Raw genomic sequence first — 19,797 nt, forward strand, 5'->3', positions numbered from 1 at the left:
AAGCTTGCAAAGAATTTGCCACAACAGCAGCCTTTAGCACTTTCAACGTTAAATCGAGTATTACCAATTTCTGTAGTTCAAGAAGACTGGGTCTGTTATTATTGCAACCTCATATAAGGAGAGAGAAGCAGCATTTTCTAGCACGATACATGTACCAGGAAACATGAGCTGTGACACGCACCTCTTGCCTGGCTAGGTTCAACAGTGCCTTAGCCTGGCATTCACAGCCCCCCAGGTAGATCACCAAGATCTTGCTGCAGGGCTACCACTCTACAGCAGACAGGCAGAGAGGCAGCCAGCCAGCCAGCGAGGTCTGTGGCTTCTTTCCTAAAAGCCACAACCTCATTCAAGCCATAAAAGCAAGAGGAAACAGTGCTGTGTGCTTCTCTCCTTCCCTCCCCACAAACAAACCCACACACCATTACAAAGTCCTGTCCTGCCTGTGCTGCACTCCATTTTGGGAAAACTGTTGCACAGCAGCAGCAGAGTACAGCACAGAGCTGTAAGGCAACCCCATTCTTCCTATTCGAAAACACTTTTGTATTTCACACCAGCAGCTTTTTATTTGCAAGTTATAAAAGAAACCTCCTTTCTCAGACTTCAGCAAGACTCAGAGTTCCAGCTCTTCCTTCCCACTTGGGAATAAAAAAGACTTGTGTTATTGCTCAGTGGACTGTGCAAGCAGAAGGCAGAAAGGCTACAGATACAGTTTTCAGGAAAGAAAAACAAGGGAGGAAATAAAGACAGCCTGTTATTTTTATTAATATGTTACTTTTGAGGAGAAAAGCAAAATACTAAAGGACAGATAAACGGAAGGGTTAAAACCAGTATCCAACATTTTGGGTCAGTCCTAAAAGGAGCATTGACTAAGCTTAGCAACTAACTCCTGAAGTTTCATGGAGAAAAATGCTTTGCAATTTCACAGTCATTCTTTGTCTTTAGTGGACTTGTCAGTGTTTAAGCGTGCAAAGGCATATACTTGCAAAGAATTGTGTACAAGATATTCTTGAAATACCGTAAGACCGAAGTAAAATTCACATACTGGTGACAGAAAGACAAAAAGAGATTTAAGGCCCTGAGTGAAAGCCATGACTATATGCAGTTAATGTGCAGTGCGACACAGCTTCCTTTTCTACACGGAGACAGACATTGATGTATGACTATTTAGAGCACTAGGCACGGTATCTCACTGGAAACCTCTTTGTTTTTTCTCAGATAGCAAAGCAAGAGCCTCCTCAAATGCTCAAACAAGGAGGATGATGGCACAGGTCCCCTTTTTTTCTCTAGGAAAATCCAAGGCAGAGCAGCAGTGCTTAGTTTTAGCTCTGGAGTGAGTCTGTCTCCCTCTTTCTTCCACTCTCTGCAAAGGTAACAACCGCAGCCAGGCACCCTGACACGAAGTCCAGCAGTGAGGCTGCAGCTCTCTTGGAAAGGCATCTGTCTGCTGTTTTCTGCTTTGATGTTGCTTGCGATGCTGGGAAGCCCTCACTATTTCTGGGAACTCTCCAGTGAGATGTATGCAGTAGTTCATACGTCTCAAAATGCCTTTCCTTCCCTGTTAGGAAGACTTCATTTCAGCAATTGCATTCAGTTCATGCATTCAGGCTTTTCTTGCAAGGCCATAAAGCATACTTTAAAACATCAAAGATACAATTCTGAGGTAATCTTGTGACTTCTGGTGCCAGGGGATCTACTCGTGAATCTGTAGTTTTTTGTATGGTATGATAGTATTTTCCCCTTCTGCATGGGGAAAAGCTAGTCCACTACTCAGATAAAAAGACTGTGAAAAAGGCAACCAAGGGGATACGTGGTAGAGATTCTAAAGCATGAGTAGCACAAACAGGGTAGCCAAAGTCTGCCCGTGTGCCAAGTCTCCAAGGGTGTCAATTGCAGTTAATAGCAACCAGCTTCAAAGCAAACAGAAGGACTTTGTACTTCATGCAATTGGTGTTAGACTTGTAAGGCCAAAGGATAGTGTCAATGCTAAAAGTTTGCATTGGTTCAAGGAGAGGCTGGAAAAGTTCACGGGAAAGAAATCTTTTAGAGTTACTAAACCCACAAGTGATTCAGAGTCCCTAATCGGAAAGTCTGGGGAAGAGTTACTGAAGACTGTTATATGTGCTTGTCCTGCTCTTCATCTTCTGTAAACATCCATTTTCAGCCGCTGCTAAAGAGACTATACTAGGCTAGGTAGGTCTTTGGTCTGACCCAGCACAATCAAGGAAATGCCCTGGTATCTAAGCCTTCGTTGCTTACCACCCACCACCACCACCACACCGTCCTCATTCATAATGAACGCTTCAGAGTATGGAGCCCTCCAACTGTATCATCTGGGTATGCAACTCCCAGCCTATTCTGAGCCACGTAAACAATTAAAAAGAAATGTTCCTCTCAGATAAACAGAAAGATATCAAGCAAACGATCATTTTATTAATGCTATTTATGCTGCTGCTTTCCAAATTTCATTTTTCTGATCAGCTTTACAAAGCCTGAATACGCATTTAAAAAAGACAAATTTTTTCATAGAAAAAAACAATGTATTTGTAACTTCATAAAATTTATTTGTTGCCTAATGGGCACAAAGTACTGTTAATGCTTAGCACTATCATTTATTAATTTGCTTTTCTTTTAAGTTTAGCCTCACTTTATTAGATCCACATAGTATCCCTAGAGAACAACTAGAACCTTCTGTATTTCCTCTCTCCTCTGTGCTGTTAATAATTCTTCCTACTTTAGTATCATTTTCACATTTAATTAGTGCTTTATCCTCCAGATATTGGACCATATCTTGACCTTTAAAGGATACTACCGGCCGCTTATCCTTGACAATGCTGACTGCTGTTCAGATTTACTTTCTGTCTACAGTTCAGTGGCCAGCCTGTGATACCTTTAAGTGAATTTTAGCCCAAGCTGACTTGTTTCAGTAAGTCCCTTGAGATATTATGTGGCAGAGCATCAAATGCCTTTGTAAAGTCTTGATGCTATTCTGTACTTTACTAATCTTCTGGCTTCATCTTAAAAAGAAGTGGAGGCGTAAATGTTCTCATTTGTCTGGCTTAGTTTACTGTAGTACACTTGTGTCATATCTGGGGCTCATTATACTATTCACCTCCATATGAATACATTTTCTCCTTCTGCTTTAATATTTATACTATTTATTTCAATTTGGAGCCATGCCCGTAAGACAATAGTTTCCATAGTTACTCTTAATTCAGTTTTTAAAGACTTGTGGCATGCTGACACTTTATTGGTCTCCTGATACTTCCTCAATTCTCTGTGGGTTTTTTTTAGCAACTAGTTGTTCCATCAGTTCTATAAATACCCAAAGGGACACCTCAGATGCATTTGTTTAAGTGATGATATTTCGTTATGTATTTCTTAGTTACTTTTTCCCAGCAGTTCACAATTACATCAATGATTTCTTAACCAAACTATTATTCAAAGTTTAATCCCCTTCCCAATAAACTTCATGGCAAAAGTCCAAGTAGTTTTAGTGGGAATAATAACTGGCCTCAAAATTTATCTCCACATTACAAATTAATTACAATTAATATTTTCTTGGTCAAGTAATTTTGCATTATTGTGCCTTCAGGACTTACAACACACTCTCTTCATATTATCTTTAACCTCTTGGCAACTGTTTCAGTGTATCCTCATGCTGTCCCTGTTTTTCTCATGTGCACTAAACTTGGAATATATAAGCCTGTTTTGGTGGCCCTCCAGTTTTCTGTTTCCAGTGCAGTTCATATTTTACTTTTACTTGCTGAAGTAGCCTACAGTGACCCATTCTGTCTTCAGCGTTTCCCATTTTTGTTGGAACAAGACACATTTCTGCTGGCTTTCCATTACAGTATCTTTTAGAGTCTTTCCTACTGCCCTTCCCCTTTCCACAAAGGCTTTTCTTAAACTCTCTCAGTTGATCCTGTATATTAGATTTTCCTCATAATACTACATCCTTTCATTGGATGACGTCAAAATTGTTCAAAGACAGCCAAGAAGGAGGTACAGTTCAGTAACACATAAAGTTAATAAAGAAAGTCTAAGTGACTAGCTCCAATGTCATCTAATGATCTAGTTTTCTTATAACTATAGAATTTTAAGCTTTTTGTATAAGCACAGAAAATAGTCATTCTAGATTAATGTTGCTGCCTCCCAGCTTTTGTACCATCAAGATCTGCTATGACTGAGGTGACACAAGGAAAGGAAAGACAGGAAAGACACCATTGTCTTATCCCCCACTGCCACCATGAATACAGTTAATTAACTGCTAAGGAAACAGAAGGAAAATTATGTTAAATGAATGAGAGGAGGAACACCCAGACATTCCCTCTTCTTGGCTCAGAGCCTAGATGTGTAGTCTTAAATTTCACTCACTTGACTCATAGTCACTTACTACAAGCTCTTATGCTGATCTTTCAGATTATTTAAATATGTGAACCACTATTAGAATTTCACAAGGAAATACATTAGAAACAGCAATTAAGAGCTGTGTTTCACATGTTTTTGCTCTGGTAGGAATGTATGCCCACTTAGCACCCATATACAGACAGATTAGAGAGAGAGAGAGAGAGAGAGTACACGAACAAACAATAAACTGACCATTAGTTTATAGCACTGATTTGTTAATAACATCCACAAGCATTTTAATTAAACCATGTTCTGCTCTGAATGATGTCCTAGCACTGTTACTTGTGTTCTGAATATATGGCAGCCCTGCATTATGTCATTCATTGATATTATAGCAATTACAGATTTCCAGTTGCTGTACATATGCAGTGCCCCAGAGTGCTTAAAGTCAGTGGAGGAATTGTGGCATTCTTGAAAATCATAGAACTGACTCCAAAATCTGTTAGTGACTGATTCATTGCTCCTGGTTCTTAAACCAGGCTGCACAGGAGGATAGTTGCAAAGGCCACCTTTAGCCTAAGGAGCTTATTTGCCTTAGGATCTTTCCACAGCCAGTGGGGAGTGGTAAAATCCTCAGCAGAGTGTCTCAACTGGAGCTCATTGTAGGTGCTCTGGGTTGCCCCAGAGGAAATGCTTTCTCTTGATTCTAGAGGAAGCTGGGGGGAAAGCATCCTGAGGCTAAATCTAGTCTTTGTGAATGCCCCCTAAGTTATTCTTATATGTGTTTGCAACAGCCATCTCTGATAATCTGCAATATATTCTGGAATGAGAAATGAGAACAGCAAACAAATACAGCAAAAGTTTCTCTCCTAGGCTAACACTAGCCCCTCAGCTCCTTGTCCAAAGTTCAGGGGGCTTAATCTACACTACATGCTCACAGGGACAGTGCTGGCTGCAAAGCAGAACAAGTAGTCATTTATCCAGGCACAGCTGTTGCCTAATGATAGAGGTCTGACAGTGGCTCCTGTGTGATGGAACGCGGGTCTGTTTTCAGACTTGTCTGATCACTGCTTATCTGTGACCCACTGAACTCGCATCAAAAGCACATCATCTGTAAATTCTTTTTCTCTAATTTCCTCTTTTTCTTCCATGCTAACTACTAACCTGATATCTTACATGAGCTTTTTTTACCAAATTTACTAGAGTTATTTATTTTTCCCTTTTAATACCAGTATTTTCCTTCTTCTTAATTCACTCTGTTCTTATTTTTCTCCCTTTTTAGTCTAACCACATCTACTCCCATCTGTCTCAATGCCAGCTTCTGATTAATATATCTCCACATAAATTCAATTTAGCCACTGACAGTACTTTTTTACGTTTGACCGTATGACATCCACCTGGTCATTTCTAAGGCGGGGAGGAGAAATGAGGTAGAGAATAGCAAAAAAAGCAAAAAACTGCTTTTTGTGTTGAAGCAGTTGGTTTTATTTAGCGAAATTAAATTTTCTGGTGTCTTGGTCTTAGCATAACTATTTACAGTAGCTGCCACTAGACAAGAAAGCTGTCTTCATGGATTCTATCAGCCTCATAACATATTCCTTGTCATGCTGTGGAAATACGAATTTGTCTATATAAGTGAAAAGTTTTACAATAGTAGATCCAGCAGAGCAACAAAAGTAATGGTGTAAGGTGGAGCTCCACAGAGTTTTGTACTTCAAATGCTAATCATCTAGATTAGTCCTACTATTTTGCATGGGCAATAGCTACACTGCTACAGTTTGTATCTTTAAATTTTTAGAACAGTCACTACCCTTTTAAACATACTTTATAGCTGTAGCTCCATCAAATTAATTTAGAGGTTGCACCAGCCTAATTATAAACGTCTACAGTGATATAGCTAACGTTATACAAAAACTGTGCACAAAATCCTCTTCATTTCTGTGTACCACTAAACAGCTCCTGCCAGCAATGCATTAGCCCTGGTATTAAGACAGTACTGAAACCTGTGCGTATCATTGGAGCAGAGCCAAATGTTCATTTATAATAAAAATTCTAGATACTTATTACTACATGTGTGTTTACGTTCATAAAATTTATTCAAGCAAAGTTATTCAGAAAAGGCAGATATGTCACAGAGTGAGCCTAAGGAGAGATGGAAAACGGAAATTCTTTAGCACCAACCAAGGACTATTCACATTTGCCTAATAGTGCAATAGAAATGAGTGCCAGTAGCACTAAATTATATCTAAATCCTCCATTCTCTGGAGAGAGTTTGAGGCCTGAGCAAAAATGCTCTGTGACTACTTTTTTATCATCTACCCTGTGGTTTTGTTCTTTCTTGAAGTTGAGTGATAGATCCCTATAAACTAGGGAGAGCAAATGAAGTATAAATCAAGCTAAGTCCGAGGGTTAATGAGATTAGCAGCTATCAGACCCATAGGTTATCTATAGCCTGACCACTAAGTCTTATGCCCTCAGGAGTTAATAACAGGCCTATCACGAACACCAAAAATGCACGACTGGCCTCTACCTGAATTGCAAGCAAACCTTCCTGCTTCCAGCACAGGAGCAGTGATGTCTGATAAAAACGTGACAGCAAATAATTCAGGGAGAAGACACAGGAAGGTGCTCCAAGATGTTTTCAGGACTTCTTCCTATGATTAGGAGGCATAAGGGATGCTTACTGACAAATGAGACACATGTTGGGAAGCCCAGCTATGAAAGCAGAGATTGGTCCCCCCGCTTCTCTCACCAGATAGCTCAAAACTACCTTCTTAATTAAAAATTGCAAAAAATCATCTAAAAAAAATGCAGTGAACATGATGGCTAACATGGGGAAAACCAAGCTATCTGGGTCTCGGTTTTATTTTGGTACACAGTGCTTCAGCATTTGAAACTGTGCCATCTAGAACTTATGAGAACAGTTGTTATCAGCAAGCATTATTAAATAGCAGACAGTTTGGGCTCCCAATGTACGGCTGTTTGGTTGCAGAAGGCAAATGCCTGCGAGGTGCCAGGAGTGTCAATACAGAAATAAGAGCAAGAAGTGGGATTAGACTACAGTTGGTTTGGGGTTTTCAGCACTCATTAAAATGTCTGCCTGACAGCACTGTCTAAATGGAAATATTATGCAAGCTTTATGCAAGCTGTGAATTCATCTTGGAGTAAAACCTCCTTCTTGTATCTTGCTGGGAAAAACACATTATGGACAAATATATTCAGATTGAAATAGACCATGCAACCAGTTTTAGAGAGAACGTATGGTCTTATCCCTATTTTCTCATTTTGGATTTTTCCACCCTCTCTAGAGATGGTGGTCTGAACTCCTTATACTGTCAAACTCTTGCTGACCTCAACAGAAAATTGCTCATCTCAAAACACAGCTGAGCAGAGCAGCCAGCTGCCTCTCTTTCAGCCAGTTGTTCCTAAACTGAGGTTGCAATCCCGTGTGTAGCTGCGAGGCAGGCAACTGAGAGCAGGGTCAGTTCTCTAACCTATTATGTGGTGGTTCTACAGGCTGTGGGAGCAAAAGCTTTGCTACAACAATGATTGTGGGTATCTTCTTTCATTGCTTTTAAATTGTTTTCTCCTCTTGCTCCCCCTCAACTAGCCATGGAGTCTTATTATTGCTTGATCCATCTAAACCCTAAGGCAAAGTCTTCTGCACTGGGCACACTCCTGCCGAGAGTGTTTTGTATGAATTATAAAGTCAGGGCATTCAAATAGTACATCAATACCCTTCCCGCAGGCTGTCTTCATGAACGCTTATTCATCTTGAAATGATGGTACGCTAAGAAGTCACTTAAGCTCTTAAGCTTCCCTGATCTCATGTCACAACTTCAAGAACAACCAAAAGGGAGAAGGAGAATGCTTGGAAAAGCATAAAACCAAAAACTGTAGTCAGAAACATTTCTGTTGCTGCAAATGCTGCTAAATAAAGAGATCACTCACTGCACAGATAAAGCATAACAGTATGTTCTGCTATATAGCTCATAACAAACTTTGATTCAGTCCAACATTTTTGTCACTAAAAGATTATTGCTGTGGTGTCCTTGTTTTGGGAAAGTGGACGAACAGATGGAGAGCTCCCCTGCATGCACCCTTCTAGAGACTGTAAAGCAAATAGCAAAGAGATATCTAGCCCTCTTCCATTGTGGGAGGACTGTTGGCTATTTCTGACAAACAGAATATTGTTCCGGAAGAGACGTATCTTAAAAATTATTTTTTCCTGTCATTACATTTAGCAGTATTGGTAGCCTTTACAAAGCACTCTTGTATATCAAAGGTAACATTACCACGCGAGCGCTAGCTGCACACTTCCAAAATGGCTAAGCCACACATTTCTTACAGCCTTAAATCATGTCTTCCAGGCCTGCTGGGGATCACAGGGGTTTGTACAGGGGAGCAGCTAAGTGCAAGTCACTTGTAATGTTCTACCTGCTAAAGAGCAGACAAACACTTGCAGGCTGGGCTGGAGCTGCAGGCACACAACGTTTGCTATGCCTCATTTCAGAAGTACAGCAGTGCTTCCCTTTCTCTCATGCCCTCTGCCACACACCAGCAAGCAAACAGGAGCATGGGAGCAGCTGACCGCTGCTGATGCCAAGGCACTGTATGCGGTGGACTGTAACAGCCTGTGCTCGCCAGCACTTCTCAAAGAAAAGCAGAAGGCAGTGTTCCTCTCAAGCCTTATGTGAGGGCGGGGGAAGGAAGGGGAAAGGAAGCCGCTCTCTGTATTCTTTTATCCTCTCGTGGGAGCTAAGCAGAGGAAACCACATTTGGGAAAACGTATGAATATGAGACCATGGCAGGTTGTCCCCTTCCACACAACGCAGCAATTGCAGGAGTGCTGTCAGAGCCATGACGCCAGCTCTCAATGCTGAGTTCACACAGCTCGGGAAAGTGGGCAAGACGGAGGCAGAGGAGCCCCTCTGCACTCTGTTGCTGTTTCATCCCTTCCTGGGGCACAGCGCAGTGGCTGGGACAGCCAAAGAAGCACACACGTGGCAGAGGAGCTCTCAAAACCTCTTTGCCCTTCTCCTCCCTGAAGCGCTTTCTCCTGCTCGTTCTCTTTGCTTACCAGTGATTTTTGGGGGAAAGAGGAAAAGGAAGAACAACAAGGGACAAATATAACTTGCCATTTCCAGAGATGACACAGCACTGCTGCAGGGATCAGCAAGCACATGCTGGTCATGCTTCTCTCCACGAGGACAGATCAGGGACACACAGAGAAACCGTAACTCTTAGGATTGAGGAGACTTTAGCTTGACGCGTACATCCTGACTGAGTACCTGACATGTACACCCCAACTGAGTACCCCCTCCCCACACTGCCCTAGCTCTGGGTCTGCAGGATCCCAAAGCAGCAGGAGGCTGGTGGAGAGAATGGACTCCACACATTTGCATCGTTCAGAGGCAGTTTATCACTTGTTTGAGGACCTGTCCACGTCAAGTTTGATTCTATTTTCAGAGCTGCATAATGACTGTTGATGACATCTGCCCATGATTGGCAGCAAGCATTGATGAGTACTGTAAACAACCGGTTTCCAAACGTACAGCCACGTGTCTCCTTTCTGCTCCAGGCGGCTGATAAAGATCCATTGATGGTAGTTGCTGTTTAATATGGTAAATGATTTTGGAGATTACAGTCTTCTCTTATGTAATCTTCTTACATAAGGATTGAGAAAGAAAACATGTAAAGAGCAGAATTTGAACGGCAAAACAGCAGGGGATCTGGAGCTCAACACAGGTTTTGCCATCTTGACAGTCTTTTCTGAATATCCAAAGCTAATAAAAAGCCAACAGAAGTAAAATCCACCTGCTTTTAAATATACACAAGAAACTTAAATAAGAGTTGCACCTCACCACAGAATCCTGTGTGATAATCCACTACCTGGTATTAGGCTAATCAGATGTTCAGTGAAGGAAATGGGAGGTAACTAGCAAGTACGCTTTAATCCTAAGTAAAACCAAAACAAAACTAAAAAAAAAGCTTCAAAAACTGGAGCCTAGAGATTGCAAATGGGTTATTCCTGGGGTAGGTTCGGGTTGGAGAAAAACAAGTTGTTCTTCCTAACCAGCTACTATGTGGTGACATACAATGCCTGACATTTTTTGCATGCTGATTTATGAAACCATGCCATGCTACTCCGTTCACAATCTCCCCATGTGCTGTGTCAGCAGCCCCTGCTGTAAGTGTATTGCTTGTTGTTCCTAAGGAAGAGTGCATTCATTCATTATTGCTCATTCCTCATAACTCATGCTCGTAGTAGAGAAAGACAGAGGGAATGACTTAAAATGTTTAAAATCTTGATGGCAGAGAGGAGAATGTAAAAGAAAAGATAAGGGAAAGGAAGCAAGAGTAGTAGAGTGGATGGAAAATGCAGAGAGGCTTTTTTGCCATTTTCATTCATATTTATTACTGTCTGCTCTGTTCCTTTCTTTATCTTCTTTTGCTATATCATGTGTCATACTGCAAGCTTTAAGAGCATTGTGCTCAGATAAAATGGCAAAAAGCCAACACATGCAAGACCTGAACATACTGGAGAGATTAACAATGTTCATGGGTGGAGGCGGTTTGTAGTGATGTGAAAATACCTCAACAAGTTTCATACCTACAGAAAAAAGGTCAAAATCAGGAGAAAGTCTGTCCTGTCTTTACTTCTGAGCATGAGGCATAGAAGGCTCATAGATTTACAAAACTCAGTAAGTGATGGAGGTTTTTCACTGCTTTTAGATGAGATTTGAATTGGTTCTTGAGAGAGCTGAGAAAATACTGGGAAAAAATTCACCAGCATTTGCTCAAACTTTTTTATGAATTCAGTTCAGCTGTGTTCAGTTCCTTCTATGTTTGTCCTTCATATACATTCTAATGAATGAATTTGCTGGTGATGAGACTCACAGAAACTGAAATTATTATGCAAATTATTCAGTGAAGGATTTGGAATGCATTGGCAAAGACTGGATTCTTAAAGATAGAAGCAACTAAGGAAATTTCACCTCTGCCCTGTTGCTACACTAGTTATAAACAAAGGGCTCATATCTGTTTTTTTTTTTTCTATTCAAAAGCTGCAATTCTGAAATTAGCTAACATTAAAATGTTTTTCATGCTGGACTTTATCAGCCTCTCAAATGGAAAACACAGCCTAAACATGCGTATTTTATCAAAAACTTGTCAATTTTTTTTCTCTTTGCATTTTTTCCTTAAAACGCAAAACATTGGTTGATGTGCATTTCTTTGGGAGTAAGATCAAGGCCAGACTCGAGGAAAGAAACGTTAAAGCTCCTAACATTGCCTCCATTTACAATGAAATATCACAGACAGAACAAATCCAAACATAGTACTTGCACCTGTCTTCTCTTAAGCCCTGCAGAATAGCTCTGAAATACAAGGTAGAGAGAAAGTCCAAAAAGAAGGAAAATAAGGAGAAAAAAACCACAAAAGTAGGAGAAGATATACTGCATGTTCTTGTTTCATGGGGGGAAAACAATGATGGTATATTGATCATCTGACTAGATTCAGTCAATTAAGAAAATGAGAGTTTTGCGTGTTTACTACTGAATTACTAAATGTGAGCAGAGGTGTTACCACAGCTGATGATGTTAGCCCTACTGAGCTCCCTGGCTCTGTTGCTCAGGGCTATTGTTGCACACACCGGCTCTGCGAGTCTTCTGCTTTGCTGCTTCTTTTGCCCAGCAAGTGAATCTGTTTGTGTGTCTCGCTGGTGCTATATATGCAACTGAGTACATCATACTTTAGACAGACTCCTTGAGACGGTTCTGGAGAGCTGGTAACCCGCAGTGTGCAGATACGTACTTGACTGAAATTTCTAAAACAAGTGTTCTTTGTGGGGCAGACATTGATAGCAAAAAAAGAAATCAATGTTTTTGAAGCATTTTGCTATCATCACACCGAGAAACACAGAGACATGGGGAATTTCAAGAAGCTAACTTTCTGCTCAAAGATATCTTTTCTATTAAAAATCTTCTTTAAACTATCTCTGCAATTTTTATAATATTCTTACAGTGCTCCTCCTCCTTCCACTTACTGCTTATGATGGAAAACAACACAGCAAGTTGGCTGTCTGGATCTCTTCATTCACTGTGACATTAGGTACCTAAGCCTAAGGCGCCAATGTCTTTCGAAAGGTTGCACAGGGTGGCAATGCTTTGGTTCTGAAGATGAAATGCATCCAGGCACTGAATTCTGAATTTCAATTATTTCTTGACCTATGCTGACAATTTGCACTCTTTTTTCCTCCACTCCTTCTAGGAGGGAGACATTCAGTTATCCAAATATTTCTTTTGGACACAAATATAGCTTAGTTGCAAAAATATCTGAATGTATATGAACAGCAGATCTTATTTATAACTGCTCTGTTCCATATGTGATTGATTGCCTCCAATAAGGATACTTAAATGTAGCTGAGCTATTTGCGTTGGAGGCAGTGGCTGCAGAGCAGTATCATTTGGCAGTCACCAGATAGCTGAGCTTTCTTAGTGCTCCTCTGTAAGTGCCCCAGCAGACATTATTATTTTAAAAGTCACTAATACTGCTTATTAGAATTCTGAAGTAACAGTTTTTCTCTGCAAACTTTTTGCTTTTCCTTCTGCACTGAAGTAATGGTTTTCATTCTCCCCCTCTCAACCCTCTTTTGCCGAGTTGCCTTTTTAATTCATTCACCCAATAACATAGCATATTCAATATAAATATTCTTGTATTTATATATAACACCGATATATTTGCCAAGTAAGGAATAGAGGGTAATGAAAAATATAAGGATAAAATATCTCTTATGAAGTCCCCTAAGACAGAGATTATGTTCTTTCTTCCCAGAGCAATAGCAAGAAGGAGGTTCACTGACTTCGACGCACGGGTTGAAACAGAAGGATCCAGCCCAATTAGCCTCAGTGGAAAAGCACAGAAGAATTTTCACAGGAGGACATTCTAAAATGACACCTGGAACTTGACGGCACTGTATTTCAATGTTGATTAGAATAATTAGTTTGTACCTGTTATGACACTATCTTAAGTAATTTAAACATAATATGCCCTGAAACTGTAAATAATTTGGCTATCATCTGGAGGAGAATGCTTTATGTGCAGCGACCCCTGAATAAAGTAAAGGAATGAAGTTATTAGAGAGTCTGAGCAGCAGAAGCCCTGCTGCTTTAAGAGATGTACATGTGGATGTCTGTTTCTAGACTTGGCTTCTAAACTATCAAACACCCCTAAAATAACATTATACCAAAACATAGACTAGGTCAGAAGGGAATACTGGGAAACACCATCCCAATGTAGAGACCCTCCAGGTTTCTACTTAAGAGTAAGTAGTTTCAGGCGCGAGTATGCAACTAGAACCGCTGAAAGGATTAATTATGGCCTACTCATGTTTCATCTCTCCAGTAAATGTCCTACTGAGAATAATAAAATATTGGAGAGCAATGGATTATAACATCAGGAGTTTTGAAAGCATTGAAACAGTGATGCTCCAAAAGAACCCCTCTTGACTTAGTACACAAATTCCAGACAAGAACAGTACTGCTAGTATTTTGGAAAGACGTTGGCATGTCACTTAGGTATATTTTGATATTCTGTATTTCTATTTCAAATTATTGAAGTGGCCATCGAGTTCTGAAAGGATGTACATCAAAAGTTGCAGGCTTTTTTCCTCACATTTTGATGATCACCACCACAACAGTATGATCTTTACATGGCTCTTGTTCATCACAAGTCTATAGAGTATAAAATCCCTCCTGATAATCAAAATAAAGCTTCATGGACAGAGAAAAGTGATTGCACAACCATAGAAATGGCATGCACCAAATTAAGTTGATTTTTTTCATTTTTAAACATGAGAAATATAAGTCCATTAGAAAATCATGTAAACATACTTAAAAATAAAAAGGGACACAAATTCAAGACTTGAATGTGCCCTTGCAGCATATTTTGAAGGTCAGCAGGCAGAGACTGTCTTAGATCTGAGATAAACACTTCCAGAGATGAAAAGTTATCAGAAATTATCATCACCTCTACTTCTGTGCACTCAAGAGGGGAATGCAGCTCCCATGCTTTGGCTTGATAGTAAACATATCATCATGGGCTGGAGGAGGACAGTCTATGAGCAGGAGGGTAAAAGCCATGTGTGCAGTTTAGATACAAATGCTGATTATGGAAGTCACCTTGTCTTGTTACAGAGAAGCAACGTGCCATGGGGAGTCTTCTGTAGTTGCACATTTCTAAACTGACCTAAACAATGTGTCCTCCAGCAGCCACTGCAGAAGCCCATTCCTTGGGTAGGATGGGAGGTAGGACCTGTGTAACTGCAGGAAGACTTCTGCTCCATTACAGCTATAAGAATAGTTGTCTGCCATATATACTGTATACAAGTGCTCATTTTAATTAAGGCTTAATCTCCTCACTCTCTGCCCTAATCCTTGGTTCTCTTTCATAATATTCCCACTCACTACTCCAGGGTATTTTCTGGCATTGAAAAAGTCTTAACTTTGCTGGGTTTGGTCTGGTTTGACAGGCTTCTGTGTATCTTCATCTTTTATTTTCTGACAGAAATCTGCTAATATGTGAGGCAGAAAAAACCCACCAGTGTTTGGGCATTAATTGGACAAGAATGGCAATTTGTGGATTTGAGGAATAGCAAAGGTGCCACTAGAGTGTGTAAGTGGGCAGCTGGCACAGTAGCTTTTGCCAACATTTGCGTCAATGTGGGAGTACAGCAATATGGTAGGTGTTAACATTGTACTCAATAAATATCTCATCATATGTGAAGACATGACTAGCCTTTTGGAGGAAGAAGCTGAGCATTCTCTGCATCCGCAGCAGGATTTTATGTGTAATCCCAGCAAATGTCAGCAGGCCTTCGTGGGAGCTTAAATACTGTATACATAAAATCGCTTTCTTGATATCTAGTGTATAGGGAAACAGTGAAATAATAGTGAAATAATTCACACATTGAATTATCCAGAGAAAAACAGTGTAATGCTCAACATGGCACTTTTTCTCAGCTGATTCAAGCCTTAAGGAAAACCACACAGGCCTGCTGTTGTCAAGTGCACGTGACAATTTTTGTTACTATGAGTCTTGGTTTCTATGTGCTATATATGTGTGCATCCATGACAGGGAAATGCTGAAGTTATTTCCAACATTTTTTTTTTGTTGCTGTTAGAAATAGGAAGGATGTTAAAATTATTGTTTTAGGACTAAGGAAATTGTTTCTGTTTCACGTGAATTTCGTACATTTCATAACTATTGGAGTTAAACAACAAAGACAATATTGTACATAAAAATGGCACTAGACCTCACTGGGGTATGTTTCTACAACTATTTCTTGCTATGAGGTTTCCTCCTGTGGATCTCTTACAACCCTTACACGAAGATTCACTACATTCTTCTATTAGGAAAAAAATAATCTGGTGTTAGGTTTCTGTCTTGTGGTCATGTTCTGTTTTCATTTTGCCATGACATTTCTCTCTGTGAGGAGTGTGCCTACCCTTCTTTCTCCACCTTCTGCAAAGGACCCTCTTTCTGTGCCTCAGTCCACCACTGCTACTCTTCTGAGTGTCATCCCTACACAGCTAGTAATTTTGAATAATTCTCAGAGCCCAATGCTCTATACTTTATGCCCTACATATGCCCTTAGAAGAAAGTTCTCTATAATAGAAATTTGTCCTGACATCAACAACCGAAACATCACCATTTTGAAGAGCCAAAACCACTGAGATTTTCAAGAAATTTTGTCTGCGAAGCTTCAAAAAGCTTGATCTACAGACACAAATAGCAACAAACACAGAACTGGAGTGAACTCAAAATATATACTATAACACTTGGCTTATCTTGTAGTCCATTTCACTGAAAATGAACACACTACCTTTAGCAAGGTGATATAAAATCGTTATTTATTTTCAGGACCTATGAAAATACCCTAAGTTAATAAATTCCTCATTTTTATTTCTTTCTACATTGTCTACTAGTATCTTGCTGCTAGCATGTACATGAACTACAGAGCATGTATGTTTTTCAACACCGAGAAATTCTAAAACAAATGCAACAAAATGACCTATCAAGCCACTAGTAAAACTAGCTGGCTACTCAGGTAAAGAAAATTTTCCATTCAGTAGTAATAGTGCTTATTCACTCACCAAACCAGCTTCCAAAATGAGGATTTTACCCACAGAACATCACTCATGTTTTTATTTTTACATTCACAAAATCATACGCTGTCTTTTATGAAAGACTTTGGGAATGTAAGGCAGTGGTGGAAAAAATGACCGTACTAAATGACAGCACTATTTCAAACTAAAATGACTTTAATTAAAGTGTTTCAGCTTTGGGCAAAAATGCTCTTATATGCATAGGAAATTAAGTTTTATAGTTTCACATGCAAATATAAGAAGGGCCATTTACCTTTCTTACTGAAAAATTAATGACTTGCACATTCCCTAATAAAATACTTTCAATAAGCCTCATTAATGTAGCTATTTACATTCACAGTTATTGTCATAAGCATAAAAAAGGAAGATACTTTCTCCACCCTATCCCTTAAGCCTAAAAGCTTGCTTGAAATTTTTATCTGTAGAGAAATATCAAACTGCAACATTCCCTCACACCAAAAACCAAAACACAAAATTGCACCTTCTGAATGAAAATGAAGATCCTGAAATGTTGCCTCAGAAAGTGAGATATCAGCAGACTGATTTTAGCAGCAGGCAGCCAAAACAGACCATGGCAGGGATGGGTATAATTTTTTACTGCCAGTGTGCAGTCAGCCCACAGCCTGAGAGGAGTGAAGAGCTCATGGGGACGGGCCAGCCCCAGGCAGGACAGAGGAGTGGAGAGCCCGACCACCCAGCAAAGTCACCACTTCTCTTCCAGCTGGAGACTAAGGCTGTATTTTAAGCTGCCTCATTTGTATTTACCAAAGAGGTGAAAGAGGAGCCTCATGCAGCCATCACCAGTCTGGCTGGACAGCAAAGAAGTTGAGGGATGAATCTACTACTTGTTCTCTCCCAGGGTGTTTCCAGTGTCCCAAGGACATGGGAGAGCCCCATCAGCCTGAATGCGGACACTCACACATTGCTCAGAGCTGGCTGAGATGCATCACTGTATCTGCTGTTCCCAGCTCCGATTTCTCTTTTCGAGCAGATCCCACCTAGTGAGTTAAGTCTGGCTTGTAGCCACTCCACAGATAGAGATCCTACCCTGCATATGGTGGCGTATGTTTTGTGCATTTGATAATGACAGGATAAGGCTTAAGCCATGGCTGTACTGGCCAGCTGTCTCCAGCATGCCTTCCAAGTACGAAAAAAGTCTTAGGAGAAATGTCAATAGGGAAATATTGTAAAATAACATTTTGTATAGAAAGTATTCTGCCATGTCATAATCAGTGTTATTTTGGACAAGTTTTCTTAATCAAGCAGTAAACAATCTTGTGTCAAAATAAGGACAGCTGGAACTTAATACCCTACATAACTAGCTTTCCAATAAGAATTTAAATTAAAAAAAAAAAAAAAGTAAATCCAAGCACACTGAGCCATGTGAGATTCATGAAAATGGAAGGTTATATACATGAATTTGACAGAGACTGTGGAAAGTGTTGAGAAATTTATAAAGCCAAGTACTATTCACTCTTCGTTTTGCAGTGAACCACTACTTGGGTGGATTTTACAATCCTAAGGGGACTTGAAGCAAAACCACTTCAGCTGCACAGTAAAAGCACCTATTTCTCACACTAGGTGCCAAAATAAATAGTCTGACAACCCACCAGTAGAATAGATCATATATAAATAAATAAAACTCCACTCAGAAAACAAGCAACAAACAAACAAGAAAACCTTTATCCTTGAGCATCTGGGATCCAAAGGCATTCAAGTCCAAGAGAACAAATCGTATTTGAGCTTTGTCACATCCTAAAGAGCAGGTCTAACCATGCCTTCAGAAGAGGACACCATCTCTTGCATCTTATTCCCGAATCATGTACTCCCCTCCTCTTATTCCCGAATCATGTACTCCTCTCCTCCATAAATAAATGTATTCATTTCATGGAAGCAACCATAACCTTTTGAAGAGATGGGAAACCTGATGGACTGAGATGCAGCGAATCCCTTACTTGCTGATTTCAGGAAAGGAAACTTTTGGTTTTGAAAGTTGTTTTTAGACAGGTTTCCAACTTCATGGCTTAGGAGAAGATCAGCAATGTAGAAGAATAAAATTTTATGTTGTTAAACTCTGGAGACGTAGGAACCAGACAAAAATACTTAACGTCAGCAGAGTAAAAATTTAAAGAAAAATGCACATCAGATTTGCCTGTATAACGTAGGTATTTCCACTCAAATCCCTCAGTCATTGCGTATTCAGGATTGCATCAAGCCATTAATTCTGTAACAAATTCTCCTCCTGCTCCCCATAGCATCACTATTCCCTACTTTCCGCATATCTGAGCTTCTCATTGAATCTCATTTTCCCTGCAGGCGGTGGGTCATGTTCTTCCAAGTCCCTCAGTCCTGGTTTCTCTGCTGTCTTTGTCTCCTAGTTGCTCAGATCTTTTCTAGTTACCTTTCCTCCCTCTTTCCAGTCTCCCTCTGCCCCAAGACTGTCATACCTCGGGCACAGGGTGATCGGCTGGGATCCTTGCTTGAGGAGCTGCCCTTGCTCACGCTGGAGATGGCAACTTCTCCGTGGGCCCTTCCCCTCGCAGAGGGCTCTGCGCTGCCCTCCTGGTGCTCCTCCCCCAGCTCCTGCCAGTCCCCTCATTCGGGCACAGAGAAGAGAGGTTTTGTTGAAAGTTGTGTTGGGGCCTCATGCGGGGAATGGTCCTGCCCACTCTGGCCACTAGCCAAACACCAAAGACACCCGAAGTGAAGGGTCAGTAAGAGACCTGGGATGCTACTAGTCCTATCCCAAAGTCACGCGAGTGTGAGCTTTGAGCTCTGAAGGCAGCACGCCTCCCCAAATCCCTTTGCAGTCAGCGCTTCTGGTGACCTCCCTCTCAGTGCGTATACTCTCCCGGTACCAGAACTGGGGAGGGTGAGCAGGGGAGAGGAGGAGGTGGCTGCGCAACCAGGCTTCCCCTGCCGCCACTGTCATCGTATTTGCATTGCAGGGAGATGATCTGGCTGGCTTTGTGGGGCCCTTTGGCAGAAGCCCAGCAGCCTTTCTGTGCCACCGCTCACATTGTACTGCAGGAGTATAAACACGGGCTTGTCCACAGTGCTCGTGACAGCTCTGGAGGAAATCCATGATTGCCCAGTGTCAAATAGGCCAGAGAAGTTGGGCTACTTTCTGTACACCAGCTACTGTCCACATCCTAATTCGCTATCTCTTGTAGGAATATCGAAGTTTGCTGGTATCAGAGAAATAGGAAAAGGGAATGTGATGGGACTGCGATAAATATTCTCACTCAGAGTTTGATGCTACAAAATTGTCTTTAATGCACCA

The 19,797-nt window shown here is 40.7% G+C and overlaps 1 protein-coding gene across 2 annotated transcripts in view; it reads right to left on the reverse strand.

Annotated features, from left to right (window-relative positions):
* PHYHIPL (phytanoyl-CoA 2-hydroxylase interacting protein like) overlaps window positions 1–19,373 on the reverse strand; it is a 60,767-nt gene extending 41,394 nt beyond the window's left edge. Inside the window, exon 1 of one of the 2 annotated variants that reach the window (XM_075154284.1) lies at window positions 18,962–19,373. Coding sequence is in view for 1 of the 2 variants with exons in the window: in XM_075154283.1 (XP_075010384.1) it covers window positions 18,195–18,210 (16 nt within the window). In the remaining variant the exon portion in view is untranslated. Of the gene's footprint in view, window positions 1–18,194 lie in introns of both variants that reach the window. The other variant, XM_075154283.1, reaches the window with a different exon arrangement.
* Window positions 19,374–19,797: the final 424 nt, after the last annotated feature.

The sequence above is a fragment of the Calonectris borealis genome, chromosome 7 (assembly GCF_964195595.1).
Source record: "Calonectris borealis chromosome 7, bCalBor7.hap1.2, whole genome shotgun sequence".
Lineage (NCBI taxonomy): Eukaryota > Metazoa > Chordata > Aves > Procellariiformes > Procellariidae > Calonectris > Calonectris borealis.